Source organism: Filicampus tigris, chromosome 5 (genome assembly GCF_054856515.1).
Source record: "Filicampus tigris isolate MCC_2025a chromosome 5, RoL_Ftig_1.0, whole genome shotgun sequence".
NCBI classification, from domain to species: Eukaryota; Metazoa; Chordata; class Actinopteri; order Syngnathiformes; family Syngnathidae; genus Filicampus; species Filicampus tigris.
Window position 1 is genome coordinate 527,650 of NC_141221.1, and position 18,209 is coordinate 545,858.

The 18,209-nt window shown below is 46.7% G+C and overlaps 2 protein-coding genes across 3 annotated transcripts; one reads left to right on the forward strand and one right to left on the reverse strand.

Annotated features, from left to right (window-relative positions):
- Positions 1 to 62: 62 nt before the first annotated feature.
- lrrc2 (leucine rich repeat containing 2) lies at positions 63 to 7,935 on the reverse strand. Its single transcript, XM_086031959.1, has 10 exons — positions 5,559 to 7,935; positions 5,333 to 5,477; positions 5,004 to 5,113; positions 4,564 to 4,658; positions 3,468 to 3,624; positions 3,268 to 3,404; positions 2,039 to 2,184; positions 1,812 to 1,964; positions 988 to 1,157; positions 63 to 353 (listed from the first exon to the last, which is right to left on the reverse strand). Exons 1-10 carry the CDS (start codon positions 5,593 to 5,595, stop codon positions 304 to 306), a joined length of 1,200 nt encoding a protein of 399 aa, XP_085888085.1. The 5' UTR covers positions 5,596 to 7,935; the 3' UTR covers positions 63 to 303.
- Positions 6,959 to 16,449, forward strand: suds3 (SDS3 homolog, SIN3A corepressor complex component). Of its 2 annotated transcripts, none has more exons than XM_086031971.1 (12): positions 6,959 to 7,241; positions 11,376 to 11,445; positions 11,541 to 11,596; positions 11,685 to 11,756; positions 12,365 to 12,384; positions 12,550 to 12,706; positions 12,798 to 12,893; positions 13,113 to 13,174; positions 13,265 to 13,286; positions 13,703 to 13,808; positions 16,040 to 16,124; positions 16,223 to 16,449. In XM_086031971.1, the coding sequence occupies exons 1-12, from the start codon at positions 7,127 to 7,129 to the stop codon at positions 16,319 to 16,321; spliced, it is 960 nt and encodes a 319-aa protein (XP_085888097.1). In that variant the 5' UTR covers positions 6,959 to 7,126; the 3' UTR covers positions 16,322 to 16,449. The 2 variants fall into 2 exon arrangements, with proteins under 2 accessions (XP_085888097.1, XP_085888098.1); XM_086031972.1 differs by lacking the exon at positions 6,959 to 7,241 and adding an exon at positions 7,283 to 7,842.
- Positions 16,450 to 18,209: the final 1,760 nt, after the last annotated feature.

Here is an 18,209-nt window from a genome sequence, read left to right on the forward strand (position 1 = left end):
ATTGGATGAATGGAAAAGCGTTTTGGCTTGTGGATTTCATTTGATTTGAAAGAAACAAAAAGCACAAGAAAAGACATTTTATTCCTCTTATTTGAATGTTTTTTTACTAGCAGCACTCGGCAAACCTTTGAAAACACACTTGGGAACGAGCCCAAATAATTTTACGTTTTCAAAATAAAAGACGATAAATTCCTGAAGAGATTCCCAATTGTATAATAGAAATGATCAAACAATACTGATGTCTTCAGGATGGACAACGGACCAATCGAATTCCGGGTTAGCATGTTAGCGGTGTGGGCAGGGTCACAGCAGACAGGAAATGGTCACCTTGGTGGTGGAGTAGGGCGTGTCCTCTTTTGGTGGTGGGAGGGGGAGAGAAAGGCAGCGTTTCAATTGGTCATGTGGTATTCGGAAGGGTCACCGAGTTTATTTGCTAGCAAGTTGGGACTTGTTTTTGAAGTGCAGTATTATTGAATTGACTGATCTTGGACTGTTGGGTTGATAACACTTCAAAATAAACGATACGTTTTATTTCAAAGAATCAAGGTGACTTATTTATTTATTTATTTTTGCCGTGTAAAAGTTTAATTTGAAGTGTTAAGATGACTTTTACTTTGAAGTGTGAAGTCGTTTTACTTCAAATATCAGGTTGACTTGCAAGTGCAAAGTCAGGTTCTTCTTCGAAGTGCTATTAATTTGACTGTTATTTTGAAGTGTTAGAAATGCTCAAGTGTTGTAGTTGAAACTCAGTAACACTTGAAAATAAAAATAACACTTCAAAATAAGTCGACACAGACGTCAAGGAAACTCAATGACGCTTGAAAAAAAAAGTTGACGTCAAAAGTCGACTCAAAAAGGTGAGAAAATGAAAATGGACACTTCCGTTTTTGACACCAGAAAATGAAACAACTTTTACACTTTGAAATAAAAGTTGGTTCAAAGACGCTTGAAGATAAGTCTGTTTTGCAGTGAAGCGTGACCTCTGACCTCTGTCCTTGAGTGTGCTGACGTAAGCGTCCATGAATTCTTTCTCCCTGCCGTCCTTCATCTCGTCTCTGTCTTCCTCGTCTTCCTCCCGTCCTCGTTTTGTCATCCTCGCCACGTCCGCCTTCTTTTTCTTCTTGCCGCTGGCGGGACTGTCGTACAGGCGGATGAACCTCAACACGCACACACACACACAGCATGCACGTTAAATCCCCTTCGGGGGTGTGCGTGTGAACATTTGTAGGTTTCTGGGTGTTTGTGTGTATCTGTGTGCACATGCAAGTAAATGTGTTGTATCTTTTGTGTGTGTCTAAACGTGCATATATATATATATATGTATACAGTACAGTATATATATATATATATATATATATATATATATATATATATATATATATATATATATACACAGTACGTGTAAGCGTATGATTGTTTTGTGTGTGCATGCATATGTTAACATATGACATATATGTTTTAATTTGCATATTTGCAGAGCTGGACATTTTACAAGAATTTTGCGATCTCCTTCTGCCCGCAGCCGGGGTGCCCTTCCGCTGTCCAACTAGCCGCCTTTTTGTCCAGCCAGACTAAATAGCAATCAGCGATAAGCCGGATTGACTATCATTTTAGACGAAGCCTCGGCCAATGGGAAACCGGAGCCTCGCCGCAAAAATAGACGATGACACAGATGGGAAAAAGTGGACTTCCGAGTATGCTTCCCGTCGATCGCCTACAAAATGGGCGTCCGGTCGCCGGTCCGTCACATAGGCGGAATGCCCAGCTCTGCGTATTTGCGCGTTACCGTGTGTGCGCGCGCGCGCGCATACTTGATGCTCGGGTTACTGCAGAGTCGCGTGGGTACGCACACGAGCTCATCGCCGCTGACGACGATCATTTTGAGCGTGGCAATGTTGGCGAGGCAGTGAGGAAGGTACGAAAGACTGTTCTTGTGCACGAACAATGTCACCAGCTCATTCAGCCTGACACACAAACACGCGTACGTAAAGTGAAAGTAAGACGCGCACACGCCCACACAAAGAGGCATGCTTGCGACCTGTCCATGTCCTGCGGAAGGTCGCTGAGTCGGTTGTCGCTGAGGTCGAGGAGCTGCAGAGCGCTCATCCTGAGAGCGCACACGGGGATTGACGCAAAGCCGTTCTCCGCTATGTCCAGGTGGGCCAGGCGCTTCAGAGAGCTCAGCTGCAAACGCGCACACAAACTCACGCGATCACATCAGCGGTGATGTCCTCGTTGTGTTTTGTTAGGTTTCACTGCAGCTCACATTCTAAAAGATGCTGACACAGGGGAAGGAGAGCTACTTCCTGGGTCGTGATCGATGCGATAAACACTTTTGTTGAAATAACACACTTGCCGAAATGACCTTTAATAATGGGATAATGCTATTTTGAGAGGTGGGCCTTCCATCTGACCGAAGGGAGCGCTCCATCGCTGACGGACGCCCGTTTCCTTGTCGTGCCCGCGGGCACCATGTTGGTCACCCTTGTGCGCAGGTAACACATGCTAATGTGTTGCCTGTTTTCTCCACAGCCCTTATGCGAATGAGGTATATTTTAAGATAGACTGCATGATACAGTCAGTGTTCGATCGCTCTTATCTTCAAATGCGGAGTGTCCGCGGCTGTTGCTGACTAAGGGGGGGAACAGGAGGCCCACAAGGGCGGGTGAATATTTATGGAATTGCATTGTAAACCTTCCTTGGTCTTATTTGATTCTTCCCAAGGTGATAAACCCCAGGGGGGCAGTTTATTTCCCCTGGAGACTTTGAGATCAAAGGAATTAGCCATTTGGAGGTAACCAATGCATATGTAATAACCTAGTTTGAATATTCATCCCGCTCCCTATAAGAAGGGAGACGCGAGAAGTGGCACCTAAGGGGCAACTTCTTTGACATCAGCTGTATTGGGCTTAATAAAATCTTTTTCCAATCAACTGACTGCTGGAGAAGTCTTTTTCCTCATCAACCCAGCCCGGCCCTGCGTCCTCTCCGGAGGGGCGCATCGACGGAGCCGCTCTTCAAAAAGAAAACACACTTCACTAACGCATGTGAACTCATGCTAACACATGATAACAAGACCAACGAGCAGGACTGTTGGGTGCCTGTTTTCACCACGGCGCCCACGCTAACATGTTGTGCTAACTCATGCTAACGCAAAAGACCGACGGGCAGGATTGCCGTGTGTCTCTTTGCGCCACAGCACATATGCGAACACACGCAGGAGCTCAACACATGCTAGTGAGCGCAAGGAGCAGGAAAGTAGGCGACCTCGAAAGGCAGCTCGGAGAGGTTGCGGTTTCCGGCCAGTTCCAGCCGTTCCAGGTTGTGGCACATCCCGAGCTGGGCGGGAACGCAGGACAGCCGGTTGTAGCTGACGTTGAGCTGGCGCAGCTGGCTGAGTTTTCCTGGCGACGAAGCCAATTTGAGACGGACGAAAGTGCGCGCGGACGGGCCGAGGCGGTCCTCACCGATGTCGGGGGGCAGCCGGCCCAGTTTGTTCTTGGCCAGCTCCAAAACCCTCAGCAGGCTGAAGGACGCCAAGTAGTCGGGAAGCTTCTGGATTTTGGTGCCGCTCACGTGCCACTCCAGCAAAAACGTCTTCCGCTCCAGATCCTTCGGGAAATCCTGAGTACACCGGCATTGTCTTTCTTAATTGCCTTCCGGCACAAGGTCATCACCTTGACCTACGCTTTTTGGACTTGCGGGACGTTTCTTGCTGGATTTTGTTTTTTTGTTTGTTTTTTTTGTGCTTAGTGTTGAGAGCCAAAATGGGACTGCCCCTTCATTCACGTATGGGATCATAGCACGTTAGTCTCCACCTACACTGAGAAAAAAGCTTTGTGGTTGCACAAAATAAAATCATCTGGATCCAGACATTTATGTGGTAGATTACGTTCTACTTTAAAATGTATCTAGTTCAGGATGATGATATTTCGTGCAAACACTTGAAGATTGAGTAAATTCAACAAACTTTTTTTTCAGTGTACTATGCTGTCAGGTTCATCAATTAGACATTCTATATAAATTGTAATGGACTTCTCCTATACTGACTCTATTTTTTTTTAAATGACAGACGGCAGAACTAGGCTACGCCAAAACTGGCCTCCAAACGGAGGGAATGAAGAAATGAAATGGAGTGTGTGGCTCTGAAAGAGGGCAGAGACAGAGAGGAACTTGAGATTGAATGAGATAAACCTGCTCCTGACCAGGTTAGGTCCAGAGAGTCTGTTACCACGGTAACGGATCGAGAGCTTAACCTACTCCTCTCTCTGAAACCGGTTAGAGTTACCCCTCTTTCTCTGCTTTGAGTTACCTCCCTTTTTGAAACGGAAATCTCTTGCGTTTCCCTCATTTCACGGTTACCGGGCTCTGAGTTTTCACTTAAGCTGCTTGGTGAAACGGACCCCAGGTCAGGTTTGTTGCCGCTGTTGGTTTTTGTACAATACAGTGCTCTTGCTTTCTTGTTTTCTGCCATTTCAATCACATGTGGCCAGAGTAACGACCTTGCTCATGAATCCAAGTCAAGTTGGGGTTGTCAAAGTGCTAGCTTAGCCTTTAGCTTACCTTCCACTGCTCACCGGACAGACGGAAGGATAACGCGTCCGTGTCATCGTCCGCCAAAACGTTGTCTTGTGGACCTTCGCCAGCGGGCGGCTCACCTGAAAGTGCACCAAAAACTTAGCAATGCGCCACTTTGTGTTTTGAGCGGCTAATGTCTGGAGTGCGCCACTGTGGATGTACTTCCTAGTGTGTGTTATGTAGATGGGTGTTGAATGTGCATGCGTGTGCATCTACATGTTCTGAACTAGTGTGTGCATATTATTTACCCGCGTGTTTTTGTTTACCAATGTGTGTCATGTACTGTATGATTTGTGTTTTGTGTGTTTGGATGTGTGTGTATCAGCATGTTTGTACCAGTCTGTGTGGTGTGTGTAGCTGTTTTGTGTGTGCAGTTTTGTGCAAGTATGTGTGTGTACCATTTGTTTCGCAATGCGTGTGTGCACCTGATTGTATGTTGTGTGTGGATCTGTGCAGGCAGCTGTTGAGCAGGTTGCGTTGTTGCTGGTTGAGCGTCGATCTGCAGTAGAGGCGATACTGCCACTGTTGTTCGATCCTGTGTTCGCACGCACGCACGCACGCACGCACGCACGCACACACGGACAGACACGCGCGGTGGCCTGAGTGATCTTTAAATAACATTTGCAAAAGTGAAACAAGACGTTTGTGTGAACTTTCTCCAGTTGCGTGTAATCAAAGGTGTTAGTGAGACTTGACGTTCGATCAGCACTACGAGACGATGGTGAATATCGGCGATTGTGGCCGATTGTCTGACTTGGGAAGGGCGCTCCTCTCCTTCCTTTCCTGCTCTTTCCTCTGACGTTGCCGATGCTTCCTGACGCGCGATTCCCAAATGCTGAGCAACGATGACAAGTCACAAGTAGCGACCGCGCCGCACGTCATTTCGCCAGCACCCGAAACTGGAACAGGAGGAAGAGCACGAGTAGAAAACGGGGGGGGGGGGGCAAAAGGAGGAGAAAGACGAATCCCAAATTTCTTACCGCTGACGTTTTGCTGCTCTTCGACCTGCGCACTCATTCTGTGTGTCTGTGTGGGTGCGCGTCACCGTGCTATTTGTAGCAGCGGTGGTGTTTGTCACACGACACCCTCCCCACATAGTTTGAAAACATGTGTGCTAACACGCTGACAATGGCGCGTCACATGCCGAAAAAAGAACACAGGAAGAACGAAGACAGCGACTTAACATTACTTTTCTTGGATTTTTTTTTCAAGCGTCAAGATGGCGCCAAAGCTCTTTTATATTCGCCATGGCGTTGTTCTTGATTCCAGGATTCTATTTTTCCATTTCATTTTTGACTACTCGGACCTAAAAGTTGATGACTTATCCTTCTAGACTTCTACAAAGCCTTTGACTCAGTTGAGCATAAATACAATACAATACAATACAATACTTTTTTTTTGATATAGCGCATTTCATAACAGCTATACTGCACAAAAACAAGTCTTTATTCTTCTCTGATTGTGGTGAGAAACACATTATCTTATTAAATGACTTATTTAATATTAATGGACAGCTTATGTCCACCACTGAATTTTTACATACTGTACTTACAAATCTCCAGCTACAACCAAAGAGTATGCGAGTTTGATGCAATTCCCACGGGTACAACAATGCTATTTAAAGGTGTTCAGGTGTTTCTCTCCCCAATCCCATGGGTACAAATATCGTGGGGGAAAGTTGCCTAGGATATAATAAAAATATTAATAGAGGTATTCGGGCATTATTCCAGAGAGAATCTTCATCTGTTTCATGTGTGATTTCCTAAGTTGCGTTCTTAAATATTAAACGGCCATTAGACGTTAGGGGCATTATTTTTTTTTTCTTTTTTAATGGGCAAAAGCGTTTCATAAAATAAATGTGAAAAAAACCCCCACATTTTGAACACTTTTATAATGAGACTCAGTCTTATATAAATTGATCAGTAGCTTACTGAACAAAAAGGCAATAAAAACAGTAACTATTTGCACTACATATAACGTTTTTCAATGTACGTGTATACTGTATATACCCCTGGCATGTATTGTATGCTCATTGTTGTATACAGTATACGTTTTTTGTATTTGTAATTCTTCGAATTTAACTAATTAAAAAAATCAATAATTTAATGAATAACAATAAATACATTAATTAATACGTTATTTAATTCATACATTAATTAATTACCATAAAAATAGTGTGGGGATTGGGATTGGGCCCATGATCATGTTTCGAGAGTGTCTAAACGTATGCCTGTTTTAATGATTGATTGCGAACGTTAAACCACGTCGTTTGAATAAGATTATGCTAATGAATATGAATTACTTAAAATAAAACACTAAATTCCCACTCAAAATAATATCACAGTTTCCCACGTTTTCCATAAAAGTGTTTCATTTTCAAACAGGCGTGATAGTAAACAGCTTGTCGCTTAGGGGTCCTCTCCGCTTTGTAGGCGCCGAACGGAGCTTACACAAAACAACAACAACATCTAAAATCCGATAGTTTATTTTTTTACGGTGTTCTTTTGTTTGGATTCAGACACACAGGGGGTAAAATTAATAAATTTCCATGGCTTCTACCGCCACTTTGCTCTCGACCGCGGTGGATTACTACAACGACGAAGAGGAGCTCGACAGCGTGGACGATGACGAGCGCAGCTTTCGAGGGAGAGACTCAGAAGAAGGTAAGAAAGAAAACGGATTAAACACACTTTGGAGGAAAACAAACAACAACATCAAACTGACTTCTCTCTTGCTTGCAAGGGTGACATTTTTTTTTACTTCAATTGCTGATCAACTAGTGCGTCTCAACTCTGATGGTTGTTTTAGGCAATGACAATGACTGTGTGTTTGGAAGTGTATTTTCCGGCCGTGATGTAGTGCGATCGATTAGCTGGCTAGTGCTAACAGTCGGGTATATATTTCATTTTTAATCATACTGGTAATTAGGCAGAAACACCTTTCAACGTAGCGATCGGGTCCATCTCGGTAGGTCTAAAGTGGCTAACGTTGCTACATAACATCGCGTCCACGTGTCTTGTTATAAGTCATATTATTTGTTTAAACGACACGCTTATTGATAATGACACGTTGATACGATTGCTCATTTAGTTGTTAGGCCAAACTAAAGTAGACGTTAGCGGTTACCATGAACACGACCAGCCAGTAGAGCAGGAACTCCCCCCCCTCCAATCCTACAACACTCATTCATTCCAAAGAGACGCGACGACATTACGGTGAAAGGCGAAAAAAGAGACGGGACTACGACGATGACCACCAACCCAGGTTTGCTCTCAGAACTTGACGCGTAAACACTTTTGCTTTGGATGGGATGTCTAGTGTCGCTTCGAAAGCCTCTTTCCGTGTTGCAATGTAATGCCCACCCCCCACCTCCCGGTCCTTAAAACAGCTGACCGAGCTAACTTGAGCTAGCACTCGCTTCGAGCTATCTTTTTGAATGGTAAAAATGTCCCGATAAGCGAAAGCTGTTGTGCCTGGTATCGGTTCGCCGAACTTGACTGACACCGGCTGGCTGGAGTTGACCGACAAAGAAGAAAACGAAAAAGCCGTGGCACCGGCCAAGTCAGTTAGCCAGTCGTCCGGCCTCTTCATGCGGCAAAAAGTACGAGCTTCCTTCCTTGTCACTTGGCTTTTCAAACGACAGCCGAATCGAGCCCAATCTCGACGCTCCGTGACTGGAACTAGACGAGGGTTCGCCCGCCTCCTGTGTGGGTTCCGGTGCCACGCACAAGCCTTCTTGTCTGCAGGAATGGCACTGCAACACGCTGCACTAAACTGTACCAATTTGAAAGATTACGCGATTTACATTTGACTCGCAGAATCAGACACCTTTCTAAATCGAGGCAGGTTTATTTCTAGAGCACATTTCATACACAAGGTAACTCAATGTGCTTCACACAAGCCAAGACACAACACCTCCTAGCATTTACAAACAAAAGTTAACTGTCAAATGCAAAGCAGAGAAAACAAAATTACAATGGTACCCCTACTTACGAAATGAATTGGTTCTGGAAGGCATTTCTTCAGTAGAACATTTTGTAAGTAGAGACGCATTTTCCATGTAAATGCCCTAATCCGTTCCAAGCACCCCAAAATTCAGACATAAATGTTTTATGAAGCATAAAAATGCATCAAAACATGTAACAAATACATGTTACAATTAGATGATTGCACAACAAATGGCATAAAAATGCATCAAAACATGTAACAAATACATGTTACAATTAGATGATTGCACAATAAATGAGAGTTGTGCATCATGTAAAAAAACACGGAATAGAGTAAAGAATAAAAATGATGGTCATTTGCTGTCCCCACGGCTTTTTTCCCCTTTGGTTCATGTTCTCTCTCGGAGGTGGTTTTTGCCTGGCGTTTTGTAAACAACCGATTGAATAACGTGGCTGGCGACTGTCGATACATTACGCTCCTATTCAACCAAACGCATGCCTTTTTCCTACTTTTCTATCATCTCGTGCTTTGTTTGTACGGACAAACAAGCCGAACTCTTTTCTTCTTTTCTCCATCACTTTCTTGCGGTCCACAGCGAATACTGTAATTCACGTCAAACTATGGGAACGCCTCGTGGCCCGAGGGGCGAATGACGAGGACGCTGCATCGACATATCCGTGGCATATCTATCCCATATCCAGCCATCATGTCGAGACGCACACGGTAGAGGCCCCTCTTAGCCAATGGGATGCCAGGAAGATGCTAGCTAATAGCCAACGGCAGAGCAGCTATGAGTATCTTGCGCTCAGGAAAGTCCGGAGCCGCGAGTAGCAGCCCATACTTTTACCTTCGGTATCCTGACATTTCTTTGGTAACGAGAGGCCGTATTTTCCTGTCCAGGCGTTTCGTAACTTGACAATTTGGTGCGAAGAGACGTTCGTAAGTAGAGGTACCGCTGTAGCTTACGGAAACGACTTGAATGTACAGTCACAACATTTAAACACATGAGCAGAAAACTTTGAAAACATTTAAAAGTAAAGGAATACAAGTGGGTTTTTAAACCATCAAAAAGAGGAAAAAGGGTTTAGAGGACCTTCATCAAAGGTTTGAGGAAAAATAAGCAAAGGTTTTAACCTGGACTTTGGATTTAAAAGCCTTCACACAGGGGGGCGGCCCTCACTTCTGTTGGCAGCGTATTCCATTTGTGTGCGGCATAACGGCTTAATGCAGCTTCACCATGTTTACATGTTGGCTCCACTAATTGACCCAAAACCTGCAGATCTCGGAGCCCGACGGGGTTGATATTCAATCAGCATTCCTTGAGTGCATTCAGGACCCAAAGCGTTCAGTGATTTATAGAGCAGGAGCAGAATTTTCAAATCCGTTCTCCAGCTGACTTAGTAGCCAGTGTAAAAGCCTCGAAGACTGGAGTCCTCTTTTTGTCGCGGTGAGAACCTGAGCTGCGGCGCTCCGAACGAGCCGCGGGCTGTTGGATGCTCTTTTTGAGGGAATCCGTCGAGCAAGAAGAGCGTTACAATCATCGAGTCTACCGGAGGTAGGTTTCTCCCCGTCTGCTTGGAGCATGCAACCAATTCAGTGTGGATACGTCTAAGACAGACCCACGGATTTAGGGACCAGTGCCCTGTGAGGAATATTACAAAAGTAATGAATCTGTCAAAGGCGCGTAAATGCAAAATAATGGCTTTGAGCCGAACAGCCGAGGCGATGTGGCGTCGTTCGATTTGGCGCTCAAGCGTGCGCAGAAAAAAAGCAAAGAATGAAGAAAGTTGTTGAAATGCATAGTAAGGAAACAATACTACACAGTTAAGAGGCATTTGTAGTTGATAAAAGTTGTGAAATTAGCGTTGGAAGAAACTGACATTTTTTTTGCCGCCGCGGAGGGTCTGCGTAACATGGCGAGTAGGCGCCGACTGATCTAGATGTTTTGATGACAATTCTGATATTTGGCAGAGTAAAATTCAGAGAAGGGATTATTCATGAAAATATGCCGGATAAACCGGCGTCATTTTTGGTCTCTGTTGCAGCATGGGAATGACAGGAAAAGTCCAAAGGCCAGGAACATTGTTCATCTATGTCAAACAGATTCAAAAATAATAAAATGACGACTCTGGCAGCTCTAGTGTTGGTGCTTAGAACAGCGAAGATATGAAATGTACAATCCCTTGTCCTTTAGTATTTACTTTACAACAGAGAGAAAGAATGGCAAAAATCTGCATCTTTCATTTATTATTGGTTTTATTTTTCCTCAAATCAAATCATCATCCATTTTGTAGAGCATAATTGCAACAATGCGCTGAAAGTGTTGTCCTCCGGGTTTAGTTGCAGTATCGCCACGCGGCGAACACGGCTCCTGCTGCACCTGCTCGGAAGGTGCGGTCTATTACATCGGGCCGGCGAAATGCTATCGGTGTCGTCGTGTCCATTCCTTCTTATCGGTCAGGTCAAGTGGACGCGCTCGTGTCGTATTGGGGCTCAAAGTCACGTGTTCCAAGCCTTTGGCTATCGCTAGCGAATGCTTTTAGAATTGAATAACCGACTTATCGGACAGATTTGCGCCGCCGACTTCAGAGTTTGAATGCAGTATCAACTTTCCGCCGACAGAGGGTGCTAATAGACTGCGAAACAGGCGTAAGCGTGTGTCGACTCCACCGGAAGGAGGCGAAATGTCCCTGTGGATGCCGTGACGCGGTGGCGGCCGACCAAAATCTGCTTTCCACCTACTTTTGTGCTCGACTTCTCTGAATGAGTTGACTGGTTGCCCGCCGCTATTGGAAGCTGCGCTCAATGGACGCTTGCTTTTCTTCTGCTGTTGTTGACGTCCGTCACAGACACAGAGGACGCCAGTGAAACGGACCTCGCCAAGCACGACGAAGACGACTATGTGGAAATCAAAGAGCAGTATGTCTTGAGCTGACGCTCCTTGCCCAGTGTTTGCGTGGGACGCGCTGGAGGTCGTCACCTGACGTGTGCGTGCGTGCGTGCGTCCTTTACAGAATGTACCAGGACAAGCTGGCCTCTCTGAAAAGACAACTGCAGCAATTACAAGAAGGTGCCACTCTGCTCGTTGGTTCAGGCCGTGCTCAATGCTAACCCAAGTAGACGAAACAGCCCTTTGTTTTTCAACCTCTTTTTTTCAGGCACGCTGCAGGAGTATCAGAAGAGAATGAAGAAGTTAGATCAGCAATACAAAGAGAGGCTGCGCAATGCAGGTGAGCGACGGACCATTACCAGGAAGGCCTACTCGCCAATTCCTCTCAATTACAGAGCCTCCCCGAACACCACAGAAATGTACAGGTTTGCACGGGCCGTCCACCGCCAAAGGTTTTTCCAGCGTATGGGCGAATAGTAGAAAGTGTCAACTGCTGTCATTTCCCCTAATATTACTTGACATTATAGCGATGTTATCAAAAGTGCAAGAATTTCACAGGCGGGCGTTCCGTCCGACCGAGGGGCCGGTTCGTCTGTCCGTCGCCGACGGACGCACCTTTTGCTGACGTTAGACGAGAGGCGGGAAACGTTCAAAAAACACAAAACAGACGGACTGAGCACAAATCCATTTCCGTCTGTCAGCGTAATCATCGCGAACCTTGTCGAGCATAGTAGAGATGCAATAGCGAGGCCGCTCGCAACGCCTCGACTGCCCCGACAAATTCTGTCCATAAAAGTTCCGAACGGAATCGGCGACAAAGGGCAGCCTTGGCCGAGTCTGGAAACAAATCCGACTTAGTGGCGGCAAAGCGGGCCAAACTCTGACATGGGGCGTACAGGCGAGGATAATGACGATAACAATAACGCCGCGCTTGTTTGTCGTTTGCAGATCTCTTTCTCCAGCTAGAGGTGAGTGAGCCCGCCCGCCCGCCCGCCCGCCCGCCCTCCCTCCCTCCCTCCCTCCCTCCTCCTCGCCCTCCGCCCGCCCGCTCGCCCCCCTCCCGGCCCGGCAACTGTCAAACCTCCTTTGACCTTTGCACTTCATGACTTGTGCGGCGCGCGCGTAACGTTCAGACGGAGCAGGTGGAGAGGAACTACATCAAAGAGAAGAAGGCGGCGGTGAAGGAGTTTGACGACAAGAAGGTGGAGCTGAAGGAGAACCTCATTGCCGAGCTGGAGGAGAAGAAGAAGATGATCGAGAACGAGAAGTTGACCATGGAGCTGACGGGCGGTACGACGAACGCCGCTTTGGCCAGGATTGCCGGGGGGTTTTCTGTTGCTCCCTTTGGATTTCTTCTTCTTCTTCTTCTTTGTTGCTTCAGATTCCATGGAGGTCAAGCCCATCATGACCCGCAAGCTGAGAAGAAGACCCAATGACCCCGTGCCCATTCCGGACAAGAGACGAAAGCCAGCGCCCGATATCCTTCGAGTCCCCCGCCCGTGCTGCCTCTTGTGGCCGAGTTGCGCGAGCGCACAGAGCAACAAGCCTCAATTCCCTTTTGACCCGCCAATCGAAACATTGCCGTTAGTCATTGGCAATGTACACGTAAAGCAACTTTGATGAAAGATGTTGCCGTTGCCGTTGCCATTTGGTGTGGCAAGCAATCATTTGTTCAGCCTCCCTTAACGCTTCACACCGCAGCTCAATTATTTGCTAACAGACGACCAGATCATGGAAGATCTCCGAACATTAAATAAGGTAATCGGAGGAGGGAAGAAAATCAACCTAAGAACCCACGTGAGGCGTTTTGCGCTTCGCTCAACGTCTGGTCGCCATTTTGTCTTGCAGCTCAAGTCGCCGAAACGAGCAGGTAGGAGCCGACTCCCACCGTGAGCCACTTCAGCTTGGGAGGGGGCCGTGCTCCGGAAAATCGAGTCAACAGTTGGCGTATATTTTTTCGAATACCGTAAAAGCGAGCAACGAAGCCAATCCCGCGTTGATTCCACAAGATGGTGACAAAGCACTCCTTTTCCATTAGACAGGGCTATGGCCTGACAAAATGACACTCCTCAGCTCACGCCACCATCGATTTTTTTTTTTTTGGGTTGATTTTTTTTGTTAGGGGGGCACCGTGACGTTTCAAGAATGTGCCCAAGCACTACTTTTTAGGCTTACGGGCCCTCAATTCAACATCCGTTATACTCTAGGAAGGGGGAGGGCGACTCCCATGTGGTCCGCGCTGCGCACTGTCCCTTGAAAACCACTCTTTGTCCCCCTCTTCCACAGTGTCGCCGTCGTCGCCGGAGCACGTGCCCTCGGCGCCCTCGGAGTACCCGGCGCAGCGCTTTGAGGCTCGCATCGAGGACGGGAAGCTCTACTACGACAAAAGATGGTGAGTCGGCCGCCCTGGCGTTTCCCCAGAGGCTGCTGGCCAAAAACGTTTGGGCTCTCGCGCCCGCGCTCCTCACTCCACGGCCATTTGATGTACTGAAGAGCAGCTCCAAAGCTCTTGCGTCCTTCTGCAAACCAAAACACGATTCTTCATATTTCATTTCATTGAGATGACCATTTTTTTCTTCTTTTTTTCAAATCCAATTCCAAATTTGAAGATGACGCTGCCCTTGCAACATGAATCAAATCTTTCCTTGTCAGTCAGAATATGCCGCACAAGTGCGACAGCGGGCGCCAAGATTTCGTGAGCAATTTCGACCGCCGCTTGGCCAGCTTTGGACAAAAGCGTCTGGAGAAAGCCCGGCGTTGAACGCTACATGGGCTACGATCCCAACAAACGTCGCTCTCGGCTCACAGCTTGTGATGATCGCGTGTGAAACGGCGCCGCGGCCGACGATGTACTTTCTGCTTCGGGAGCAAAAATCACGTCAACTCGGTCAAACAAATACTTGAATTGGCTGTTATTTTGCAAATCGCAATTTTGCATTGTTAAGTGAAACGCTTCTTTTTTGGCCAGGTGGACGGCAGACGGCGTGTTTTACATGCAGCGAATTGATGAAAGGACAAAAGCGGACGGCATTTTGGGTTTCCACATTTGGTCCGAGATGGCAATTCAGGTCCAGCATGTCAAAAGCCTGCCGCGGTTTGTCTTGAGCCGCAGGTGCTTGGAATCAACGGCGCTTGTGTAGACAAGACAAACTGTGGCAGCGTTTTGAACTTTGTGCCATCTCTGCTTTTGGTTGGCTGCAGGTGCACCGTTGAGCTTGAATTTGAGAAATACGAGAAAGACTCCAATAGACATGGCCTACTTAAATTTCAAAGTCAGCTTCACATCAGCGTGATTTTTGTCGTTTTCAAAACGGCTTTGGTACATGTAGAAATCAAATGTGTACACTCCATAAATGCAACGCGTGAGGTTTTTTTCATACAAAGGAACAAGTTCAAGCGAGACAAAAAACAATGTACGCACTTGCAGTGTTGGCCTCGTTTTAGACGTCGACGTTTTGACTAGGATCACTCAGTCTTTTACCCGCGCTGTCCACATTCGGTCGCCCCCGTTTTAAATCGCAACATCGGAGCGGGAGCGTTTTTTCAAGCTGCTGCCTCGATCGCCCACTGACACGCTGCTCGGCCGCATGCGTTTTGGCACTAAGACGACGCGCTTCTTTCTTGGCGTCATCCAGGCCGACCCACCGACCGACCGACCCACCGACACACACACATTATGAATTTCCTGACGTGTGGTTTTCAACAGGGGCAGCGCCACCACAACTCGTCTCCTCAAAGGGGCTTCGTGTGGGACTCTGTCCAAATGGCTCTTTGGGTATTTAAGGTTGCTGACTCCCGATCTCGGTCGTTTGAAGGGGAAGTCCTCCCAACGTTTTTTCTTTGCAACATGCATGCCCACTAGTCGAAACAAGGCAGTCTTTTCATTCTTCAAAGTGATGGGAAATGTTCACGCGTCCACTTCATTCGTCGCTCATTTCTTTAACTCTGTTTTGCCATATAAAGCTCGTGTTATTCTGGTTTGAATGCCATTGGCTTGACATGATTACTTCTGGGAAGTATTGTTTTGGCTTTTCAGTAATGTTTAACTCTTGATGTTGCACTTTCCCTAAAACGACGACGGATTTGCCAGGTGTTGCCAATGTTTTAGATGCCTGCTGATCTGTTACTGCTTTTTTTTTTAGCATTTTGTTCCTGAAATGAACCGACGTAAACCATGATTTTTGGCACCGCAATATACATTTCTGTGCTGTCAAAGTTTGGTCTGAAAACGACTATGCAAGCTTGCATCATAATTGAATGGAATTGACAGCTGGGATGGGCTCCAGCACTCCCGTGACCCTTGTGAGGATAAGCGCTATAGCTCATGGATGGATGAATTGCTGTTATGCAAGACGAGCCGAGGCCCGTTTTGCGGAATCATTTTCAGACCATTTGTGACGTCTGCAAATTTCCTCTCTGGTGGTGCTCGTGTTTACCACTAGATGGCAGCATTGCGGCGTCCGTGGCAGCCACTCATCAATTGAAAAATTTGGGCTATTAAAAACAACAACAAAAGAGTTGTAGTAGTAGTATGTGTATGTATATGTCATGTATGTATGTATATACGTATACAGTATATGTATATATGTATGTGTGTATGTATGTAATTCTTTTTTCGCCTAGGTACCACAAGAGCCAGGCCATCTATCTGGAGTCCAAAGACAACACCAAGATCAGTTGTGTCATCAGCTCGGTGGCCACCAACGAGGTGGGCGCTCTTTGCCGAGAGCCCATCCGACGGAATGGTTGGGTTTTTTTTTTTTTTTTTTTTTTTGGTCTTACGTCTTTTTTGTTGTTGTGTCACAGATTTGGGTGAGGAAGACCAGCGACAGCACAAAGATGAGGATCTACCTGGGACAGCTGCAGAGGGGGGCCTTCGTCATCCGGCGGCGGTCGGCAGCGTGAAACCGTTGCCCCTCCTGCCCCTTCTCCTCATACCCCCAAAAAAGTGTCAATTGTACATTCATCCAAACGTTCCTTGTGTTTGTTTTGTCTGATTTTATCCAGTTTCACAAATAAATAGATCAATTCAAGTTGGGGTTTTTTTGTTCCCCCCCCCCCCCCCCCCCCCCCCCCCCCCACAAGACTTGTTTGGGGGCCTACTTGACATGGTGACCCAAGTTCATGTACTGTAGCTCGGTGAAACTGCCTTCAGGGGATGAAGTTTGAAAGATGAGGGTTTTCACATTTTCAGCAATCCGACCAAATCTCGAGGACACTTGGAAATGGCCTTTGGTAAAAAAAAAAATGCTGACTTCCTTTGTGTTTTGAGGCATGGTTTCTTTTTGTGGGTATGCCTACCAAATTTCATGTTGCTAAGGGAAACTGGCTTTGGGATTTGTATCAAAAGAAGAAGGAAATAAGAATTCCGTGTGGTGCTATTGAGCCTGTTTTTGAGGGGGTTAGCGCATCCGTTTTGATCAGGATGAGTTTTGGCGCCGCGGGCCGTCGCCGTGTCTCTCGTCTCTCTAGCTCGGCGGGGCTGTGGAGCTCCTATTGCTTGTGTGCACAAAACCTCCTTCGGGGCATCAATAAAACATTTTTAAAAAGCAAGGCTACCAATTATGGGCTGCAAAATGAGAGTGAAGAGTAGAAGGACTCTTGGGGTGAGGAGGGTCAAAGGTCGGAACAGGTGGTGCAAGGCGCTTCAACGGCCGGGGGGGAGTTAGGCCAGCAACTCATTTGAAATGGAAAAACATCGACCGTTTAACCACGCGTTGCTTCACCTCGGCCAAACAATAGGCGGAAGGACGCATTTATGTTGGCGCTCAGGCCGGGCAAAGCCAACATTTTGCTTGAAAAGACTTGATTGGCTCATTGTCAGTCCGATGACGATGATGATGTCACTGGCCAACGCTGCGCATTTACAGCATCAATACATGCACACAAATATGGACGAATATGCGTGTGCGCCATGCAAATGAGCCCGTCGCGCTTGGAGCCACTTGAGTCATCGTGCAGTGTGTGCGCACGCAAAGACAATGACCTTAAATCCAACAAGACAGCGTTCATATTCCAGTGTACGCAGGAAGAGGATTGTGGAAAAATGTTAGCTCACCAAACGTATTTGTTGGCCACTTCATTAGGTACGCCAGCGCTATCTAATGGCAGTCCAAAACGGTGGCACTTTTGTTTTTCTTACACAACCAAAATGCACGGTGAGATGCTACGCTATGCTAAGCCATTAGCAAATCATCAATTCTCATTTGAAGACGAACTTGGCAAGATGTGGACTCGACCTTAGTACGCTTCTGTACTGCACTTAATGCTCGTGCCCTGCTAAGCCGCTAGCGCGTTGTTACCGTCATTTTCTTTTGCAGTTGAACCTGCATGGTTACAGCGCAAGAACTCTCAAGTTGCTATTTTGCTATGCTGTGCCGTTAGTCGAGATGAGCATCTGTCGACGAGGCGCCGAATGACGTCTTTGGCCGAGTGGCGGCCGGGGATCCCCTTGCAAAATCATCCTTTTGAAGGACGCCCCGAAATCCTCGATTATGATGAAGCCTTTGCTCGGAAAAAACATCAGCGCTTTAGTCAAAGGTGAGTAAGAATCTGTCAGATAAGGGTGAGTACCTTGTATGAAAATAAATACGCACCTCATTCGGTGCATACTCCATGATTAAAAACTAAATCTATCTTTTGCATCCAGCAGAATTTGTTGGCAACTTGTGAATGCGGCTGAATTGTATTTGTCGTTGCCGCGTATTTTCCGGGCGCGACGTGCCGACACTTGGCCCGACGCCACAGGGGGTAAGCGAGCGTCGGTCGCAGTTGGCCGACGTCGGCTTGGGCT

What these genes read in the sequence shown, in the direction of transcription:
- lrrc2 (XM_086031959.1), bottom strand. Translation starts at nt 5,595, where the DNA reads ATGAGTGCGCAGGTCGAAGAGCAGCAAAACGTCAGCG. An exon ending in GAGAGGAGCGCCCTTCCCAA is followed by an intron (nt 5,114 to 5,332) that starts GTCAGACAATCG and finishes GTGCGAACACAG; the next exon opens with GATCGAACAACAGTGGCAGT. An exon ending in CACACACAACATACAATCAG is followed by an intron (nt 4,659 to 5,003) that starts GTGCACACACGC and finishes GTGCACTTTCAG; the next exon opens with GTGAGCCGCCCGCTGGCGAA.
- suds3 (XM_086031971.1), top strand. Translation starts at nt 7,127, where the DNA reads ATGGCTTCTACCGCCACTTTGCTCTCGACCGCGGTGGATTACTACAAC. An exon ending in AGAGAGGCTGCGCAATGCAG is followed by an intron (nt 11,757 to 12,364) that starts GTGAGCGACGGA and finishes TGTCGTTTGCAG; the next exon opens with ATCTCTTTCTCCAGCTAGAG. An exon ending in GCTCGGTGGCCACCAACGAG is followed by an intron (nt 16,125 to 16,222) that starts GTGGGCGCTCTT and finishes GTTGTGTCACAG; the next exon opens with ATTTGGGTGAGGAAGACCAG.